A 21,278-nucleotide genomic window follows, 5' to 3' on the forward strand; every position below is an offset into this window, starting at 1 on the left:
ACCAGCCGTCGCTTAAACCATACGTGTTTCCGCTTTCCGGAGCAGACTAGCTAGCTCATTTCCCTTATTCATTCTCAAAATTTGCCGAAGTGTGTGTCGAGGCCCAGGCTGCTTCAACCGTCAAAAACCTTAACACCGAGAAGCCATGCGGGTGTGTTTCCTGCTCGCGGTGACGCTGGTGTCCCTCTGCCCGGCGGCGGTCAGCGGCGCCGAGAAGAAGAAGCTGCAAATCGGCATCAAGAAGCGAGTGGACAACTGCCCCATCAAGTCCCGCAAAGGAGACGTGCTGAACATGCACTACACCGGCAAGCTGGAGGACGGCACCGAGTTCGACAGCAGCATCCCCCGCGACAGGCCGTTCACCTTCACCCTGGGCACCGGCCAGGTGATCAAAGGCTGGGACCAGGGCCTGCTGGGCATGTGCGAGGGCGAGAAGAGGAAGCTGGTCATCCCGTCCGAGCTGGGCTACGGAGACCGGGGAGCGCCGCCGAAGATCCCGGGGGGAGCCACGCTCATCTTCGAGGTGGAGCTGCTCAGCATCGAGAGGAGATCGGACCTCTGATGAAGGAAGGAGGGCTTGGGGGAGGAGGATGCGTTCAAAATGTAATCCGTTACAGGTGTAGTGTGTGTGTGTGTGCGCGCGCGCGCGCGCGCCACCTGTCTTCATTGGTGTGATGCTCTCAGTTAGGGTTTGACTGCTTTGGATGACTTTTCTTCCAAAACCCATAGAATATGAACCTAAAGCAGAATACCACTTAAGTTAAAGGATCGCATTAGTGCTATGAGTTCTGAGTAGGGTTAGATCGATATACCATATGTTGCTGATCAGGCAAATATCGGCCATTTTTGATCCTTAACACAGCCAAATTTAAAGCTTTTTGCAGCTTCAGTTAAACAATATCAGAATCTGTATTGGCCTTCAAAAATCCACATCTGTCGAACCCACTTGAGCGTTTGTTTACTGGTCTAGTTTGGGAGGAAAAATTATTCATCTTCACAAATATTGATTGAACAGTGCTAGACTGTAAGTATAACAGGCAGCAGAGTGGCATAGAGTGAAGGAGTCTGTCCTTCAACCTTCAAATCCCCCATGACAGCAAGAGCAAGACACTCAGTCCCTACCAGCTCCAGGACTGCTGTTCATTTTGAGGTTGAGATTTTTTTTTTTGCAGCTTTTTCAATTCTCTGACTGCAACTTCCAACAGTGCAAATCATATTTATTCCAGATTCCAGGAGGTGCCAGGGGTGTGGAGTGGAAATCTGACCACTGATGAAGACGACATGACCAAACCGGGAGTGGTGTCCGGCGCCCTGCAGAGCCACTGTTGTCCCACCGCTGGCTTTGCTTATGTTTTGATTTATCGGATTAAAGACATTTTTTTCACTTTCAATGTGGTTAACTGTTATTGATATAAGAACAGACTAAACGTGAGTAGAATAGCAGTTAGTAGCCGCAGCCCGGACCAGCATTTTGGCCCGTGGCTGATGATAACGTCAAGCCCTGCCGCTTCATTTAACATGTTTTAATTCTCAGTGATATATAACGGGGTACATTAATATCTCTACACATTTTTGTACAATAGTTTAGTTTGTTCATTTTGTTAACAGCTAGGCAGGTGACAGGATTGGTGTTAGATGTTTTTGTTCAATTAAAAATTTGAATTGTAATAAAATTTTGACCTTTGGGAACATTTACAGTCTGAAGTGATTTCGTTGGATAAGACAGACCCCCAATCTGTTTCCGTTTCAGCTAGTTTCACTTCTGTGTTTCACAAACCTGATTCATAACAAGGGAAATAACTGTAACTATATATACTGTACATGTAAAGAGCAAATAGCCGAATGTGCCACAAAATCCATTTAAAATCATGTTAGGCCATATTGCCAGGAGGAGCTGATGCTCCACTTTAAACATTTTCATTAGCATTCATTGAAAATGTACAACATTTTTCAAAGAATTTCATGAACATTGGTTTCAACTGAGAGTTTGGAGTCACAGTCTAACTGACATGAATCTGGCATGGATGGTGCTGACAGATGTATCTCTGTCACATTTAGCTTTATCTCTCCCCTACCAGAGATTGAAGTTATTTTTTTCTCTCCTCTTCCATTGTATGAAACCTCTTTTTCAATCAATTCTGCACTGATCTGACTTAATCACTGGTTTGATGAGTTGAAAAGGCGTCTGTTCTGATTCAGGATTTAAGATGGATCTATCTTCAGATTTGATTATCAGTCCAACCAACACTGATGTGGATAAGCAGGATGAAGACATGTAGTGCGAGACTCATTTTCCAGTCACTCATTATTGGCATAGACAAGCCTACAAACTGCCAGAATCCATATGATTGTTGCCAGCTGCACTTGGTAACTTTGATGTAAGTATTTTAGAAATATTTTTGAGCACCACACAGTAAGAGCCAGAGGTGTCGTGTAGCTAATAGATTAATGCAAAGGATCAAATAAGTAGAAACAGATTTGACGGAGTGAAGTCAGAATGGATATAGCTACCAGTTGAAGGTGATGATACCACTGTAGACCGTACAGCGCATTAGACATCCTGGCCCTGTAGGGGGCGCCACTCACTTGTTGTAGGTTCTACACCGAGGAGGTTTTGTCTACATGTTGATGTTCCACCCGGCGTTATTATAACGACGGACACATCGAACCGGAAGTCGCGCCACCGTGTCCGGCAACACTTGCCGTGCGAGCTAATATCCAAACGCTGCAGCAGATTGCCTGTTTCAAATTTATTCACAATGTCTGTTAAACTAAATGCGCTGCACAGTGACTCGTATGTCGATATAAGTCAGTACAGAGACCAGCATTTTAAGGTATGTTTGAGAATATTCTTTTATTCTGTGAACGCCACTAGCTAACACTGTTAGCTTTGTCAGCTAACTAACGCTAGCTGGCGTTAGCAAACAACAGACCGGGCAGCACACGCTTTGGATTGATTCATTACTTTGTAGTCGGGTTGTGTTTGGCCAACTTCAAACTGAACATTACCAAGCAATTACTAAGTTATGTCAGTCAGACTAAGGGAAAACGTCATTAACATTCAGTCATAAATACGTTTTACAAACGTAACTAAGGACGTTTAAACATCTTTTGGACGGTTGCTCATCCGTAAACAATTTTTTAAGTATTATTTGCTGAGTTTTGCTAACTTTCCCTATGCAGTGGAGTCCCTCACCTCAGCCCTGATACTCCTTTGGGATCTATCGTCGTTCCCTCTCAGTTCCCAAAGGCTGCTGTGTCGGGGCTGCCTACACTTGTGAGATTATAGCTATTCCCATTTAAACAAGGCAGGTATTAAAGGAATATTTCACCCAAAATGAAAATCCTGTCATCATATACTCACCCTCATGCCAGTTGAATCACAGGTGAAGTTTGCACAGCTGGCAACCTCCCTGTGTGTTATATGGGCAAACTTCACCTGTGATTCAACTGGCATGAGGGTGAGTATATCATTTTTGGGTGAACTATTCCTTTAACCTATACTATTGAAATGTTCACATCTTGAAGGATGTAAATGGGGAGGAGATGAATGTTCTCCAGGTTTCCAGTTTGACAAAACAATTGATATCTCTGACAACAGAATCAAATAACCAGCCAAGCCTTGGGTAGAGCAATTGAAGAGCTTTCTTCAGTTTGGGGAAAAAAGTGACGCATACGCTTAGAAAATTATTGATAATCCAAACATGTTTTAAAGGTTAAAAAAAAAAAAAAAAAAGTAATTGGTTGACAACTTGCTAACACCTTTATAGACTACCCACTGAAAACTCCAGTGGGTAAACCCTATTTGTAGCTCTGGCCAATGCATTTTGGTCACTGAGTGGGGGTTCACTGACTTGTAGGTTTCATGGTGTGTGTGTGTGTGTGTGTGTGTGTGTTTTCAGGGTAACCGCTATGAACAGGAGAAGCTGCTGAAGTACAGCCCCACACTGTACGTGGGAAACCTGTCTTTCTACACCACCGAGGAGCAGGTCTGATTTGTGACTTAGTCGATCATTAGTTAAAGGACTAACTGGGAAATTGGCCTATTAGTCAACTTAAGCTTTATGTGATGAGAGGATTGGCAGAAAAAAAATAACACCTACTCTGCATTACTGAAAAGGTCTATCGTCTTACTGATATTGCTGCAAAACTCTGACACATCTATCTCTCTTGTCTGTCTGTTTTAACACGCGTGAGCAGGTGTACGAGCTGTTCTCCAAAAGCGGAGACGTCAAACGCATCGTCATCGGCCTCGATAAGGTCAAGAAGACGGCCTGCGGGTTCTGCTTTGTCGAGTATCCTTTTAATATGAAGCACAGACGCTTGCCTTCGCTCACGCTGCACATGCGGCTTCGACCCCCAATGTCGTGTTTATGTTTTGCGAGTTTACATTTTATCCACCGTGAAAGGAGCCCCGGTCAGACCTTAACCCCCCCCCTGCTGTACCAGGTACTACACGCGCGCGGACGCAGAACACGCCATGCGCTTCATAAACGGCACGCGGCTGGACGACCGCATCATCCGGACAGACTGGGACGCCGGCTTCAAGGAGGGCCGGCAGTACGGCCGCGGCAAGTCCGGAGGACAGGTGAGGATTCTGACGCTCTCTGTTCTGAATACTTGTACGTCAAAAACTGTCTAAGTATGCATGTTGGTAGGTATATGAAAGGTAACTGTTATATAATTCAATACTAAATCATAACTAACCACAAAAATCTTCCTTATTATCAAATGGTGTTTTGCGGTGTGATGCCTACCTGTTTTGCGTGTCCTTGATATGAAAAAGTTTGGGAATCCCTGCATTACAGCATATGGAAAAACAACATGCTATACTATGGTATTGTAAAATGCAGCATACTATGGCATTTGAAAAATGACAAGCACTACTGTGGCATTCAAAAAAATCATTACACTATATTATGACATTTTAATACAACATTATGATATTAAGAAAGTGATATAACTTCCAAAAAGTGTTACACATGATTAACTATGGCCTTTAAAGAGACAGCATAATTATAAAATGGCATTTGAGAAACGCTATACTTTATTATGCTATTTGAGAATACAGCATACATAGACACGGCCAACATTGTCATATTTGGAGAGGAAGAGCCGACTGGGGGAAGAAACGCGGGGAATTCAACAAGGAAACATAAATATTGGATGAAGGACTGACTAATGTGGGAACAAATGGCATAAACAAGATCGCTTCCAAAAAAACTCCCTCTAGTGTGCAGTTTGACTATAATACCCTCCCACTAAAACAATGAAAGAGACGTGGTGTCGACAGAACTGAATTCATTCAGGAATGCAGATCATTTGTAGTCATTTCAGTGTGATTAGCTTGATTGACGTGGCACACAAAAAGACAAAGACATCAAACATCCTTGCCTGTTAAGTTTCCAGTGCTGTTATGTTTGTATTACTTTAGTTTGACAGCAAAGGACAGCCAAAGTCTGCCAGTGCTTGGGTTGATTGTGAATCTGCTTTGTCCTGACTCTGCATGTTCCCCAGCATTGTCTGACCCAATGGCATACTACACTACAGCACTCAAAATAATAGTTATATGAGTATGTATGCAAGTGTGTGTATTTGTGTGGTGGTCTGACTGGATGTGGGTTGGAATCTAGACGGGCTGCTTCCCAAGCTTAATTCGGTGATAAATTGCTGTGCACGGTGTATTCTACTGTGGTTTATAATGTGTGTGTTTTTGTTTTTTTTTGCAGGTGAGAGATGAGTACAGGCAGGACTACGACCCAGCCAGAGGCGGCTACGGCAAGCTCGCTCAGCAGCAGAGGGCCCCAGAGGGACGCAATAGCTTTTAGACCCGGCGCCACGGCAGCAGCCTGCCCGGACGAGATAGAGCCTCAGCCTCTGGACCGGATTATTTTTCTCCGACAATTCAGACAAACACGCGACCCCACAGCTTGTCCAGGCCTAGTGCCACCGCCGTCACACACTCTGCAGCCGCCCCGCGCGGGCCGGCCGCGCCCCGGACGACAGCAGCTGTTGTTTATTTCTGTTCGAGGACTTTGTTTTCCTTCCTGTCTGCCTTTTTTCGTGTCGCTCTGACCCCATCGCCGCCGTCAGTTCACACTGTAGCGCAGACCAAAACCCCAAGGTTATTGTGTGTTTAGTCATGTTTTCTGGCTAACGGCATACCAGAAACTTCTCTACAGGCTGAAAAGGCTCTGCGAGTGTCTAGTGACTAATATGGATTGACAGTATATCAGATATAGAAAAAACCAGTCTGACAAAATGATCTTACTTAGTATCCATGTCGGATGTAAATTATAGTGTCCTGAAGGAGGGAAAATGAAGCCCGCTGTTGTCTTCTCTCTCATTTCCATGAATGTTTGTATCCCAAACTGTGCATACATTGTTTTTTTTTTAATAAAATACATGTTTGTTTGTTTTTTCAAGAATGTTTTGTTCCGTCTTTGTGATGTTGGTATGGTCAGGTGGTCTTAAGTGTCTCTGCTTACCCTTGTAGATGTCATGTGGAACAGGTCACATATCTATATTTCAAATTTTATTGTGCTAGTTTGTTATCTATGCAATCTGTTTGTACAGTGTGTGCTAGACCAAAAAGAGAGTAAAAAAATCCATTCAAAATCTTAGCACACTTTGTAGGTGGGGACTAAAGTTTGCACTGTTTCAGTGAAGTGCGTTCTTGTATTGTGCAAATGAAACAAGTGAACTGCAGTGGCTTCAGGGTGAAGCTGTATGCTAAACCCATTGGGGTTTCCCTGCACTGCTTTGAATCCTGACATCTGTGGCGCTCGGTTCATTTAAGTGTCTCTTTGTGTTCCGCGTCTCAGAGAAAAGTCTGAAGCGCGGAGGGTCCTGGCAGCGGTTTGATGCCAGACATGCCCCACAAGCCGAATCAAAGACAGGATCGTGTTGCCAGCAGGAACATTTCCTCTTACTGAATAAGCAGGGGCATTATACTGGGGAGCGTAATACCTTCTAAGCACTTGACCAGGGGGTATTAAAGCAGGATTAGAAAGTTAGCCAGATAACTGTGAAAACAATTATCCCGGTGATAGCGATTTGAATATTTAAAACAAAACTTGTAGGAATATGATTCAGTGATGCATGTTGGTGATTTATAATAATAAACAAATCTCAGAAGCTATTTCATAACACCTTTTTAAGATACCTGGATAATTTGTTAATCCTGCTTTGTAATTTATTATTTATTATTATTATTGCCCAAGTAACCAAACTCAAGCCAGTGATAATCTGCCTGCAGGAAAAGCATAGCACCTTTGCTATTTGATCTTTATCTCAAGGTGAGCAGTGGCAGTGTAGTGATGAGCAACTTGCCAAGCAGTTGACCTGGGCTCATGTCCCTTCCATTGCATCAGTTTATGTGGAATCCTATTCCTTCAGCTATTCTTACCTTTCTTGCATGGTTTGTAGATGTACTTTGTACACTGAACTTTATTAGAACACATTGTGATAGAAGTAACTGGGCATCCTTTGGTTGATTGGGGGCCGATGCAGCTGACAGAAAGTCAACTGCTGGTGTGAGCTTGAATGGTCAACAACTATTAATTTATGCATTCAGGCTCTCTGCTTTGATGTTAAAATGTGCTAGTAGGAAATAATCGCACGTGCTAACAGCAGCCATTTCTCCAGGGCATCACAGCTTTTTGAACCTAAACAGACTTATCACAGAAGTCTGCGAGCTTCAATGTAAGGGCTCGTCCGGGATTTGAACCCGGCGGAGAGTTTTCCAGCTCACTCTGGGTGTCTTCACAGGAGAACGCAGCAGATGCTGAGGGTCAACGGGGAAATACTTTTGTTTTGAAAATCTTGACATGCATGGTTGTATTGGACACATGTTGACTGCTAAACAGCATTGCATTCATGTGCTATTTTGTCAGAAAATCAAACCCGGTAGACGTACAAAAAATGAACACGGACCTCCTGCAGCTTAATAAGCAATTTCACAAACTTCAAACAAATGTTAGGTTAGTCTGACCTACAGTCTTGCAATAAAGGTGCGTGGGTATATGTTTTCTTACTGTTGACTGACACAAACTTTATTTTTTGGTCTAGCTGAGAAAGTTAAAGGTCACCATTGCACCATGACTGGGAAACTCAGGTAGCAAAAAATTCTCAGAGGTTCCAACTTGATCATTCGACTTTGGAGGGCGTTCATGTGAAATTTCCAAGCAGGGAAATCGTTTTTCCGATATATCCGATAACACATGAACGCACAATGTTCACCTGGGTCTGCCTGTGCGGGTTCAGATGCAGCCGACTGCTCTGAAGAGTGTGTCCAAACACTACAGCAACTCCTTGCACTGATTAGCACAACTTCAACCAGAGAGGAGGAACTAATCAGTGAAACCGGCTGTTCCAGAGTTAGTTTGTGTCTCTTAACGCTGCATCTCTCTCTCAGGAGGAAACTTTCAAGCACGGTGGGTCCTGGGTGTGGCTGCAACACTGACCCCAACATCTAACTTTATTTCTAACCAAGTGATAATGTTGCAACCATGGAATTATTCTTCTCATTCATCAAGCAATGGGATTATATTGGTGATCATGCCATATTGCTGAGCAGTTGGTCAGGGACAATGCTCTTCTGCCTGTAATAAAAAGCATATCTTGGCTGTTTGTAAGCAGTCAGCTGGTCTCTTATCTCGAAGTGAGCAATGGTAGTGGAGTGAAGAGCACAGCGGCATACCAAGCAGCTGATCTGGGCTCAGTGCCAGCCATGTTTTCACAGTGTATAGTATCATCACCCCTAATTCCTGCCCTCAACTATCATACTTTCCTGTTAAGTGCTTCCACTCCAGCAGAGTTGCACAGAAAAAACGAGGTGATAGATGAGAAAGTGGAGTTCTTTGCATTGACTAGGGACAAGCAGTCAAGTAGAGCTGTTATTAATATAGTTACCTGACACGCAGATGCACATGGGCAGTCAATCATAAACTTTCCAGGCTGAAGGCTGTCAAGAGGCTTGGAGACAAACGCCAGATACTTCCATTTTGATCCACCTTGGGACCTTAATTGGCGCTTCCTGTAGATGTTCTGCAAGTAGGTGTTTTAAGAAAGAAGCCCAAGATTCACTCTAGCTACAGTAAAGGGGCTCGTCCGGGATTTGAACCCGGGACCTCTCGCACCCGAAGCGAGAATCATACCCCTAGACCAACGAGCCCTCTGCACAGATTTCTCTCCTCTCCTGCCATTTGCACTAAGACTTCTGGAGAACATAGCAGACGTTTAAAAGCAGAGATTTAAAGGCGGAAGCAGGCAGGCTTACAAACTAGACTAAGGCTCCATATTCAGGTTTCAGTCTCTCTTGTAAAGCTGTGTTTGGATCCCGCTCCTGATCTCTGAACTCTTCACTTTTGCCGTGAATTGGGGGAAGAACAGGCCTTGCTTTGAGCCGGTATTTACCTCAAAATATGAATGTTTTGAAAAGCTAGGTAGTAGAAATACAGTAGGAAGGTAATTGTGGCCAAGTGGTGAAAGCAATGTACTAGAAATCCATGGGGGTCTCCACAGTGATGTAGTGTTAATAAAAAATCGGGTAAGCTGTGGTCTCCAGTAAGTGATCATCTTATAGCGAACAACCAAAAACTTAATGAGATTTTCAGAGAAGCATTAATTTGTGTGTTCTTTTCCCTTGAAAGACCCTATCTTCTTATAACTTACCTCAGTTTGATACTTACTATTAGGTATACTATGGTATAGGCACAATACATTTACGTCTTAAAAATGTATGTCTATGCAGCCTATAAATGTGGGTAAACTCTGTTCTACAAATTCACAATTAGGTAACCTGAATTTAGGTGGATTTACCCTCCATTGTGCTGATAGCGTTTATGTGACTCTTGAAGCTGCATCTCTTAGAAGAGACACCAAAGAAAGAAGGGCTGGGGTGGGTTTTCTTTGCAGAACTAACCCCATTATGGTGCAGGCATGGAGTTTTCTTCTTGCTTATAAAGCGATGGGATTACATTGGAAAGCATAGCGTCTTGCTGAGCAGTTTAGCGAGCATGGTATCTTCTTTTTTTGCTACTCATCTCATTCGTGAGATCAGTGGTCTTCACAAGAGACGGTGTGTCCAGTATAGAGAGTATGGGGCAGGAGAATTTGTGTGGTTCAAATGGTACAACATTGTACTTCAGCCCAGGGACATTGGAATTAAAACCGGCTGAGTCCCATTAATCTACAGTAAAGCACATTCCTACCAACTTTGTTGACAAAAAATGTCATTTTAAGGAATTGCACTTGTTTAGGTTGTGGTGTTGTTGCCTGTGGAGGATGGGCATGACAAGTGAGCTTCATGTCTGTGTTGTAGAAGTGAAAATGCAGCCCTGGGTACGAGCTGCTTTGTTACGGTGGCTCTGGTGCCATATTTCTTTGGAGGAAATGTTGTATAGAGCGCTGTGGGCACGACCGCTGTGCAAAGACCTATTAATACAGTTTAGGTGGAAATTTGGCTCCTCGAGCAGGAGCCGTGGCCTCGGCTCCTGAAAGGATATTGCAAAAGGATTTCCTTCTAATGTCCTCAACACCGTACTCTATGCGTGCATTTGGCATTTTGTCTGAGCCCGGGGATATTATGCATTTCAAAGCTTCTGTAACGGAGGAGGTGAGGCTCATTCTGGCCATAAATTGGCCCCGCATGATACGCTTCTCGTCGTTTGGCGTCATTAGCTATGATAATAGTCAGGCTCAAACAGGCAAGTTCAAATGGGGTCAAGTGAGAATTACACAGGGCCCAGTTCTGCACATGACAGGGCTGCTTGGACATGTGGCAACGAATACCTCAAAATTCACTGCTTTGTCACACTGAGAAGCTGCCATTACAGAGGCAGCGTGTCATTGGCTATAGTTACAGATGACCCGCTGAGTTAATGATCCATTATTTCAATGAAGAACAACAGTGCTCTACAGCTCCCTTCTTCAACGTGATCATTAATTCATCATGAAGGGCACTTCATGGATAAGTACACTAAGGCACTTAGCATGAGCTCACTCACATGTCATTAGGCAGCTGGCAATCATAGGAAAGATCACATATAGGCTATATGTGTTCTTTCTTTTTTCTTTCTTTCTTTCTTTCGGTAAACTAAAACTTTACAAGATATTAGAAAAGACATTAGAGAATGTTGAATAATTTGCATCTATCTTTCCAAACCTAAGGCTCATGAAAGGCTGAACAGATTTTATTGATCTACACCAATATACATCAATTCGTCATCAGACTACCAGAGTCCAGTACAACTTGTAAAACTTAAATTTACCATCAATAATTCATCATCACAATTATAAACACTAGTGAATGTTACCATGGAGAAACTCAATCACACGGTCATAAATAGTTTATATTTGGATTTGCATTTGAATCTTGTGGAGAGACTTTTCAGTGCTGGTAAATGGAGCATCGTGGAGACTGACAATGACAGAGGTCCTTTCTCTTTCTTATCTTATTATTCATTCATTCATTCACTTTATTTAACTCACTGGATAAAGTGCTAGTTTCCATGGAGTCCTCAGTACATAAAAATGGAGAGGAGGTTATGTTTTAAAAAACTTCAAAATTAGTTTGTAATTAATGTGCACAGTACGCATTTAATCATAATTCACATTATGAACTGTCAACATAATGCTGTCAGCCTTTATTTGAAGAGTTATTTATTACCCAGAGAGGAGAGGAAAAAAATGAGATGATATTGTGTGAGATGCATTGTGACCAAGTCAGCTAATCAATTAATTCCACCATGACAGAAAAAAGAATATTTAATACGTAATTAGTCTTTTGAGGGATATAAATTAGCATGAACAAATGAGCTAGTGAATAGTTTTTGCTATGTAAAGCAGGTGAGGAGCATTGCAGAGAGATGACATGTTGCACCATCACTCAGAGAGAAAGAGATAAAATGGAGGGAGAGAAGATGGAAAAGACGATAACCATAGAGGGGAAAAAACATGTTCAATGAAAAGAAACAGAAAAAAGAGAATTCTGATTTGAGATTCATGCGCCTAGAAGAGCAACAGACCATAAAAACATTTGAACCTGAAGCCACTGATGGACAAACGCCTCCATCACCATTCTACAGATTCAGGAGAAACATTATCCTCCTTCATATTCTCTAGTTTTGCTGAAGGAAAATATCAGCGGCAGGCATTTCAAATAGCCCAGTGACTAAACATGCAGATTTGCTGTTATTCAGAGGGATCTCATTACGGCAAAGTAATTCTCTTCTCCACGATGCCTATTTTGGAGACAGAGCCGACACTGAAACGCCTCAGCTTGCCCATAAAGAAGCTAAATTAGTGAATGGTACCTTGACATTTTGTGGCCCCAGGAAAGCATTTGCGGGGAAATGAGGTGATTTATCCGGTGGTGTACTTTTACGCTCGGTCCAAGTGTGAACATTAGTGTCGGTCCGGATTGAGCCCGAGCAGTTTCCTGTGATGGGAGCGAAGAGAAATCTGACAAGACGCAGTGAAGAGGACTTGACAGGTAGGAGCTCCGTGTCAAGGTTTAAAAAGCCCTTTGTCCTTCCACACACAGGCTGTTTTGCAGCGTTTCATCATCTGCGGTCTCATTAAATCTGTTTCATCTGTCGCCCGATATACCATGACGGAGGATACATAAAACGTAAAGCACGAGGTTCCTGTCAGTAAAAATAAAGGTTGGGCTTGAACTTGGCCAGAAGCACTAGAAAACACAATGTCACAGAAGAGAAAAAAAAAGAGCTGTGATCTATGGAAATATCTTCTCCCCTTGTGGAACGGGGACAACGCATTCATAAGATCTGTACTTGTCAAGGAAATCTGAAACACGTGACCTTTGAGTGGACAAATGTGTCGCTGCATTTCCACCTCAGGCAGATTTATTCCCTCTCTCTCGACAAAACAGGTATTGGCTATTTGTGGAGGAAAATAGCAGGGATGGGACAGAGAGAGAGAGAGAGAATAACAATACATCCACTCAACAAAAACTCATCACAACACAAAAACAGACAAAAAACAAAGGGACATTTCCAGTTTATACTAGTCAAACTCCACCCAGTCTCTGGACCAGTCCCCAAAAAGATCCTATCAGCCTCCACTGACCCTAAACCAGACTCTTATTCTCGATGCCCCACCCTCCACACCAGCCCCGCAGCACCTCCAGTTAACCTCCCAGCCTACACTGACACTGTAGAAACATAATGCTCCAGTGTTCCGGTCCCCATACAGCTGGATCAAGGTGTGCCGCATGTCTGTTTGTCACGACGGCTCCATGAATAAACGTCCGCTGGATATCAGCAGTACACTTCTCTGTGGGAGGTTTGTACAGGGAGCGCCAGCATCCTCTCAGGGAGTGAGAGAGAGGGAGAGGGGGAAAGAGAGAGAGAGGAAATTACATATCTGAGGGAGAAAGTTCATTTGACTGGGGGGAATGTAGCCTGAGGCAGCATTAAATGCATTAAGCGCGACTGAAGTTATGTTACTACCAAGGGGTGGGAAATGTGTTATTAGAAGTGACTAATTGCTAAATGCTCAGAATTAATTTCCTAAGCCCTGAAACTACTGCAGCAACAGTCCAGCATATTAGAAAATCATGTTCTCCACAGTGCCAATGCTAAACGCTTAGACCCGTCAGACTCCAGCTCTGTCTGACCTCAGCAGCAGCAGCCTTGGTTATTAGCCTCCTCTACCTCAAACTGGACATTGAGTATTTTTTCCCGTGCTGTCTGGCGATCTGCGGACAGCCGCCCCATTTCTGATAGCAGGTTTACTCCTCTCACTCTCCCCCCCGCGTGTCAGACTGGTGAAACTCCCAGACTGAAGCGGACCTTCTCTCCTTTAGCGATGTTTGGTTCCGGCTGAGAGGCCCCGTCCGTCATAGCCGGCGGGCCGGCGATGCCCGCGGGTCGTTACGGCTCGGAGGCCTCTCGGTGCGAAGCGCCGGCCCTAATATCACGCTCCACAACACTCGCAATACCCCGCGGCTCCTCGAGAGCCTCGCCCTCGGGCCCCCGGTGCTCAGACAGCACACACAATACATGCGTTGCTCTTGCCCACTCGCTAAATCAAGATCAATGCCAGCTAAGTGAAACACTTGTGAAATTCAGATTCAGGCGGTCAAACGCTCGGCCGGACTCTCGAAGCCAACGTTTTTCATCAGTGATAGATTTACTGGAGACTAAACCTTTATGCCCCATTGAAATACATTGTCTTACTCTGAGCCTAGATCTAAGCATCTCTAGGTGTGCGGCTCTAAGTGTAATCTTTGTGTAGGAAATGCTGTCACGCTTCCCCTTGCCTGAAGCACACAGCACCTGGCTCCTTCAGCAATCATGTTAAGGGTAATTGAACACAGATATAATTACAGCAGAATTTTTCAGTCTGTTTCAATTTCGCACAGTCCATTTCCCACCTCCGATCGATCCCCTCTCTCCCTCCCTGCGGTACTGCTGACTGTCTCTGAAAAGCCAGCGTTGCTCACAGATTCAAAAAGCAGGTAAACACCGCTCCATGCTCAATAGACCTCTCTCTCCCCCTCTCTCTCTCTATCTCTCTCCCTCCCTGTCGTATGAGTAAACACCAGTGAGCCATCCATCACTTCGGTATAGAGAGATCACCCATCTTTTCTCGCGGCAGAAGTGGGACCTTACAATAAAACTCAATAGGAATCCGTGGGAGGGACAGGAGGACGGTACAATAGGTTAGCGGGCGGCGTCAACATGTCAAGGCAGCTTCAGTCTGAAATCAACTGTTTTCTCTCTTCTCATAACTAGAAGAATGGGGGGGAAAAAGCTCCATGTATACTTCTTCAGTTCCACCTAAAAGGAATATGCCAGACGCCCTCTCATAGCTTCTCACAGTGCGAACTGAGCTACAGTTGGGGAAATATCTCGCTGACATTTGAAAAAAAATAAATAAATAAATCTAAGAAGCGCTTCCTTCCCTTATCTTAAAAGTGATTTTTCCAATTCTGAGGCTGCTGAAGTGTCTGGCAAGTTAAATCAAACCCTACCTTCCAGAAGTTGAAATATTTCAAACTGTTTTCAAATGGGTTTTTTTGCTCAACATTGTCACTGTCTAAATAAATTCAATATAGATTTTTTTGCGAAAAAAAAAAAAAAAAAGCTGATGTAAAAATACACACGTCTTATCAGCCTAAACCACAAAGTGGGGCTGCAACAGAGAAGATTAGATTAGAATTGATTTGCCCCGTTTGCCCAAATAAAACTCCGGTGTCGGGTGTGGACACTGGCTAGAAATCTTTTCAGCACCGAGGAAGTGGCAAATTGAAACTTAAGAGTGAAATGTAAACCCAAACAACAGTGAGTGAGCGCTCCGTCCAGAGAAAGCTGGACTCACCAACGATGGCTGAACCTCTTCCACCTCCTCCATCCCACCAGACACTAAGACATGCAGTTTCACGGATGTCATGTTACAGGATTTCTGGGTAACGAAGTACTCAAAATTCAAACGGTGACCTCTCGCTGCCATTTGGGGCCGCCACTGTGCAAAGCTGCGTAGTGCTCTGCTTCATCACTTCAGGTCCTGTGGGTGGGACGTCCCCCAGCAGCGGGCAGGACTCCTCCTCTCCTCTCCGTCCCTTCAAGGTCCAGGTTAGTCCGGGCTGACCGGGGTCTGGCTGCTGCTAATAAATGAGCAGAGTCCCACAGGGCCGGTGTCATGTGTGGGTTCATGTCGAGCCCTGTCAGCCTCCCAGCGGCTCAGGACACAGGACCTATATTTATCCCCTCTTGACGTGTCTTGTCCGCACATCTGCCTCGCTGTCTGTCCGTCTGCCTGCGTGGGCGTGTTTGTGTCTCTGGCTGCCTCTCTAATTGTCTGCCTGCCTCTGTGCTTCTCTGCTTACCTACAGCACATCATTTGAAGCCAATTGTTATATTACACTCTTACCCTGAGGAGGGCAGGCTGCATGTTACATATCACACATAAACAAGTACACTAATGACAAATTGGCAGGTATAACAGGTATAGGAAAAACAATGTATGTTCAGTAAAGTAATATAAAAATGAAAACGGCACAAATACATGCATGTAGTACATTCGTTAAGCTTCACTTACATCATTATCTCTAATGATACATTGCTCTCTATCTCTGGCTTCTGGTTGGAAATGCCATGGTACCAGACATTATTCTGGGTGTTAATTACTGTACAATGTGTGGGATGAAGATTCATTCTTCGCTCTCTTCATCCTCTGTCTGCTAACTACAGTAGAGCCGCCGCTTCCCAGCAACTCACAGGTTAGACTCTGATTAATTTCCTTTCAACAATCTTTTAATTAAGGTGGTGAAATGAAATTCTATTTTTAGATTTAACAAGACACAGTCCCCCCCCCCCCCCCCGCTTCTACAATTAGATTATTAATGTGTAAAAATAGAGAAAATTGCATTTTCAGCCAGAGTGAAAGCCGTGAACGTTCCAGTAACTGCGGAGCCCGGATCAATGCGGCACCTGTGAGGATATTGTCTTACTTGCACTAAGTGGATGTTATGCGCCTCGCAGACTCAGTAGAAACAGTTCACATACAGTTAATACAGTCATAATGGTTAGGTAAGGCTCTCAAATCTGTAATTAATACCGGAAAAATGGAAGGAAAACTGCTATCTGCAGGAATCCCTGAAGAGCCAAATCCCTCATATCGGAGCCATTAGCTGTCACTGGAGGAGCAGAGTAAAAGGCTCAGATTAAACATCCCAGCTGATACAAAACACCGCTCATTTTATATTGGAAGAAAATCAAACAGTTGTTGTTGCTATGTATTGTCCTTGTAGCCGCTGGGATTTACACTGTTCTCGCTCGAATTGAGAATCCATTCAAGCGGCTGTTAGTAGGTTTTACTTTTTCGACCGAAGAGGCTTTTATGTGTATGAGGAGAGAGAGATAGTGTGTGTGTGTTTGGTGTGTTTGTTTGAGGGGTGGGGGTGGGGAGGTGCAGAAAGGGTCTTAGGAGACCAGGGAGGCTGAGTCTAGCCCTGATGCTCTGTAATCTTGCGGTAAGCATGTTGATCTCTGGCATGCAGAGTTTTGCTGGCAGGCTGCGGCGAATCAGCCAGCAGTATTTGTATCCGAGAGCCACAGGAGCTTTGTTCTCAAATGATGAAGTTGAGGAAAAGGTAAAGCAAAGTGTGTTGAGTTAACCTGGAAGAATAACAAACAGGATTAAGGAAGGTGTTTGCAGACTTGTGATATTAGAATGTTTCAAGGATAAACCAGAGGAAACATGAATACTGATCTCACTTTTATAGACGATTGTTTCGGCTTTCTTCTCTGACCTTGCTTCATAAATCCATGCTTGTAAGCAACACCTTGAGGCTGTGTTTGTTTTCATTACAAGGATGACCGGACAGAAACATGAAGTTGCTCTAAGCCGACTGACAAAGCCTTCTCAACGTCCCGGCGAAAAAAACTTTCACATGACTATGCAGCTCCAGCTTTCGCTTACATTACTGAGCAGTAGCTTGGCGTGTGTTTTCTCCAGGTGCTTCGGTGTCTCACACAGTCCAAAGACATGCAAGTCAGGTGAAGTGGAGACTCTTAATTGTTCATAGGTGTGAATGCGAGTGTGTCTGTCTGTCTCTCTGTCCATGTGTTAGTCCTGTGATGGACTGGCGACCCGTCCAGGGTGTTTCCCTGCCTCTCTCCCAGTGCATGCTGGGATACGCTCCAGCCCCCTGTGACCCTGAATAGGAATAAGTGGGTATGGAAAATTAATGAATAATACATCAGCATGTTGAGGTTCTCCCAGCAGCCAGCAGCGATGGAGACATTGAATATTTTTTCCAGCCAAATGGCCTGCCAAAAGCTCCAAGCATCCAGCAGCAGATGTTGTGAATAGAAAGTAGAGTAAGGGTGCATTGATCACTTGGCTGGCTCCATTTGCTTTGCAAAATAAATAAGGGTGGGAGAAAAAAAAAAGAGATGGCAGGAGATTGTGGAGTGGCTCAGGAACAGCTGCAAAGCCAAACGATTCATTTCATTTACCAGCAAATTAAGCCGTCATATCAGCAGCAGTGGCTGGATCGGGGACACTGAGCATAAAGCCTCAAATTATTCCCTTATCAGCTAATATTGCCAACTGATTTGCTGTGGAATATGAGCACACTGAAAAAGATTGGCAAGTCCAACCGTGTCAATTATAAGATGTTATCTTCATATTTGGATAACTTTATTTCTACAGGGAATGGTTACTTCCCTGTGTAAAGAAAGTCAGCACTAGTTACACACAATTACACCTGGGAGCTTCCCATACAACCACAGTCTTCTACTGTTGGCTGCTGACCAGCTCCACTTATGATGATAGGTATGGTCACCATTATATACTCCAGTATGAATATCATCATCTGATGTCAGCTGAATTTGACCATAAAAGACATCGTGGTGACTCCATTTCCTATCAATATTTAGTCAGCGAATCAACTGACACAGAACTACTGACAATTGCTGAGTAAATGTACTGCACTCAAATGTTCACACACTGTATGGGCATGAATATTCAATTCTTACTAATCCCATATTCAAATGTGTTCCAAAGTTTACTTTTCAAAACCTATGTGAAATGGAAATGAGCCAGCTAAAAGCAAGCATTCAAACCGGAGATAAAATATGTAATTAGCCTTGATACAAACTGTATGCATCAGCAAAAACACACAGAAATTACGGCTGAATTTCTCTTTGTGTCTCTGTATTCTCAGACCCAAACCGGCTTGAACAGAGAACCCCCTCCCGACCCCGACCCTCCTCCTCTCTCTACATGATGTATTGTGCAGTGAGAGGCTGAGCTGAGCTTACTGAGCAGCATTATGCTCTAGCTTTACCTCTAGTCCCGCAAAAAGGCCTGGCTCCTTCTCATCCCATCTATTTAAGGGACATTACATTAGGTGAGTTAAATAAATAGGAATCACCGTGAGGAAGGGAAAATCAACAACAGTGATGTGATCCAGAAATAAAGAGCTAGCCGCCCAGCTGGGAGCTGGCATTACAGGACTCAAGGGTCTGAAAATCAAATGCCAGCTTTGACTGGCTTACTGCTTGGCAAGCGAAAGAGAGAGAGAAATTCTACCATCCGCTATAGGCATATGTTTGTGTGTGTGTGTGTGTGTGTGTATGTTTGTTTGTGTATGTGTGTGTGTGTGTGTATGTTTGTGTGTGTGTGTGTGCGTGTGTGTGTGAGAGACAGTGGGACATGGACTGCATGAAGGATGGATGGAGAGGAAGTGAGGGCAAGGGTGTGAGTATGCATTTGTTTACATATTAATGCACAAAAATACTTCAATATCTAAGTGAAGCGGCTGTCTGGATAAATGAGCCAATTATTTTCACAGACTCCATTGAGACTCATTTGCACTATGCTAACTAGGGCTAACAACAGGTGGGGAAGACTGAATACTAACAGGCGATGCTACCTCTATTACAGCAGCTTGATTCACACTCGAGATACAGTAGATTAGAAATAGCCTGCAAATGTTATTCAAACTCCGCTGACAAATGGAAAATTTTAAGTTTATTAAGTTGGATATAAACTCAATTAACTGGAAATAAACGTAATAATCTAAACAAATAAAGATATTCTGGGACAAATGAAGTTAGAAATAATATACCCCACCTCTGACCTCTGACCTCTGACCCCCCTATAGGGGGACAAGCAGAAAGAAGATTTATTGATGCGGCTCAAGATCAAGAATCACATTATATTACAAACAGTTTTGCACTCTACATTACATAAGAACAGCAGCAAAAAACAGTGCCATTTAATAGTAATAGTAATAGTATTAGCAATAGTAATAACCCAGCAAGCATTGGATGGATGGCAACATGCTGGAGGTAGCATTTGGGTCCCTATTTTGTGAAACTTTATGTAGCAGCTATGGACTGCAGACGTTGTCTAAACTTTCATTTTGGCGCTGTATTTTCACAGGAAGTCAACATTGATGCAGACTGTCATTTCAGCATATTCACTGTCAAAATATTTGCTGGGAACTTGTAGCCTAGTACTGCCTGTAGAATACAGTAGGAGGCTGTAGTAGTTTTACCTGTAATAGTAACAGCAGAGTAGCAGACTGGAGTTTTAGTTATTCAAACGTTTCAGAGGCAAATAATCTCATTGGTTGAGTTAAACCTCAGGGGGCGGAGCTAAAGAACCACAGTATTTCACAGTGCAAGTTAGCTAACTGGCAAACTTGAATGAAAGAAGGCATTCTCAAATTCTCATTCTCAAAATATAAATAAAAAAATATAAATGGCAATGATTTCTTCTTTCCATTCATTCATGACCATGACACTCATGATGTTGGAAGGTCAGCTAGCTAACTAGCTAACCTAGATAACATTGTATGGCTAGACTGCAGTTTTTCAGTTAGTAGCAGAGCGCTAGGCGTCATAATATTATCCTCCTCTCTTCCCTCTTTCTTTTTCACTGGACTTCAGTCTAATGTTACTTAGCCAGAAAAACTGTGGTTCTTTGGCTCCGCCCACTGAGGTTTAACTTTATTTCTTATTTAAGAATTAAATTTCTGCCTCCAGAGCAGCTCTGCCTCTGAGAAATGTTTGTGGAACTAAAAGTCCAATCAGTAGATTAACCTGTACAAATGAGTTAGTTCCAACAGAAAGATCTGATATGAACACCTAAGTTGTTCTCCTTTGTCTGCACCCTCGGGTGAAGCAGCAGCCTGCTCCCTCCTGTCACCATGCAGCACTGAGCTCTGCTGCACTGGGGAGGGAACTGGCCGACCATCAGACACTGGACTCTTCTATAACAGGCCAAGAACCCTTTCTCTACAGAGATGCATTTTCAATAGCCTGCCATTGCTTTTCACCCCATTGCTTTGCATTTCTCTCTTCTTTTCTGTGGTATTTTACCTGGTCTTTAGCGTTTTCCTGTAGCACGTTTGCTTTTCATGAAAAGTGTTTTACAAATAAAATTCATGCATGACATAACATACATTCATTACCACATGGCCTAGTGGTGGTGATAAGTGTAACAGTAATAAAAGCTCTTTGTATACACAGCAGAAAGGGGATATTTTCATGCAATATTTAACAGATGTCCTCGCAAACGCACAACTCAGCCGGCCAAGATGAGAGGATGCGTCTCCACGATGCGAGAGAAATTACTTTCCTCACACTTCCATTGTAGAGTGCTTTCCCATTCAACCTGATTGTGAGGCAATTTCGTCCGATCTTTCAGATATGGCGACAAATAATCAGCTGGTGAAATAGTATCAATCCAATTTTCCATTTCGCTTTTCACAGGAGGAAAAGCCTGCCGATGGT

At 43.5% G+C, this 21,278-nt stretch overlaps 2 protein-coding genes and 1 non-coding gene across 4 annotated transcripts; 2 read left to right on the forward strand and 1 right to left on the reverse strand.

The window, feature by feature from the left end:
- Nucleotides 1–35: 35 nt before the first annotated feature.
- Nucleotides 36–1,689, forward strand: fkbp2 (FKBP prolyl isomerase 2). The gene is made up of 2 exons (XM_071531027.1): nucleotides 36–603; nucleotides 1,227–1,689. Exon 1 carries the CDS (start codon nucleotides 146–148, stop codon nucleotides 560–562), a length of 417 nt encoding a protein of 138 aa, XP_071387128.1. The 5' UTR covers nucleotides 36–145; the 3' UTR covers nucleotides 563–603; nucleotides 1,227–1,689.
- A 1,001-nt stretch (nucleotides 1,690–2,690) lies between these two features.
- On the forward strand, nucleotides 2,691–6,428 carry ncbp2 (nuclear cap binding protein subunit 2). 2 transcript variants are annotated; one of them, XM_071531035.1, is made up of 5 exons: nucleotides 2,691–2,834; nucleotides 3,903–3,989; nucleotides 4,201–4,295; nucleotides 4,450–4,588; nucleotides 5,730–6,428. In XM_071531035.1, exons 1-5 carry the CDS (start codon nucleotides 2,760–2,762, stop codon nucleotides 5,826–5,828), a joined length of 495 nt encoding a protein of 164 aa, XP_071387136.1. In that variant the 5' UTR covers nucleotides 2,691–2,759; the 3' UTR covers nucleotides 5,829–6,428. The 2 variants fall into 2 exon arrangements, with proteins under 2 accessions (XP_071387136.1, XP_071387137.1); XM_071531036.1 differs by lacking the exon at nucleotides 4,201–4,295 and having other exon boundaries at nucleotides 3,903–3,934.
- A 2,675-nt stretch (nucleotides 6,429–9,103) lies between these two features.
- On the reverse strand, nucleotides 9,104–9,175 carry trnap-cgg (transfer RNA proline (anticodon CGG)). Its single transcript has one exon. It is a non-coding gene; the product is annotated as a tRNA-Pro (tRNA).
- Between the last annotated feature and the right edge of the window lie 12,103 nt (nucleotides 9,176–21,278).

Source organism: Centroberyx affinis, unplaced genomic scaffold (genome assembly GCF_046629955.1).
Source record: "Centroberyx affinis isolate AG114_WGS23_722 - 3 ecotype Tasmania unplaced genomic scaffold, CSIRO-AGI_Caff_v1 ptg002023l_1, whole genome shotgun sequence".
NCBI classification, from domain to species: domain Eukaryota; kingdom Metazoa; phylum Chordata; class Actinopteri; order Beryciformes; family Berycidae; genus Centroberyx; species Centroberyx affinis.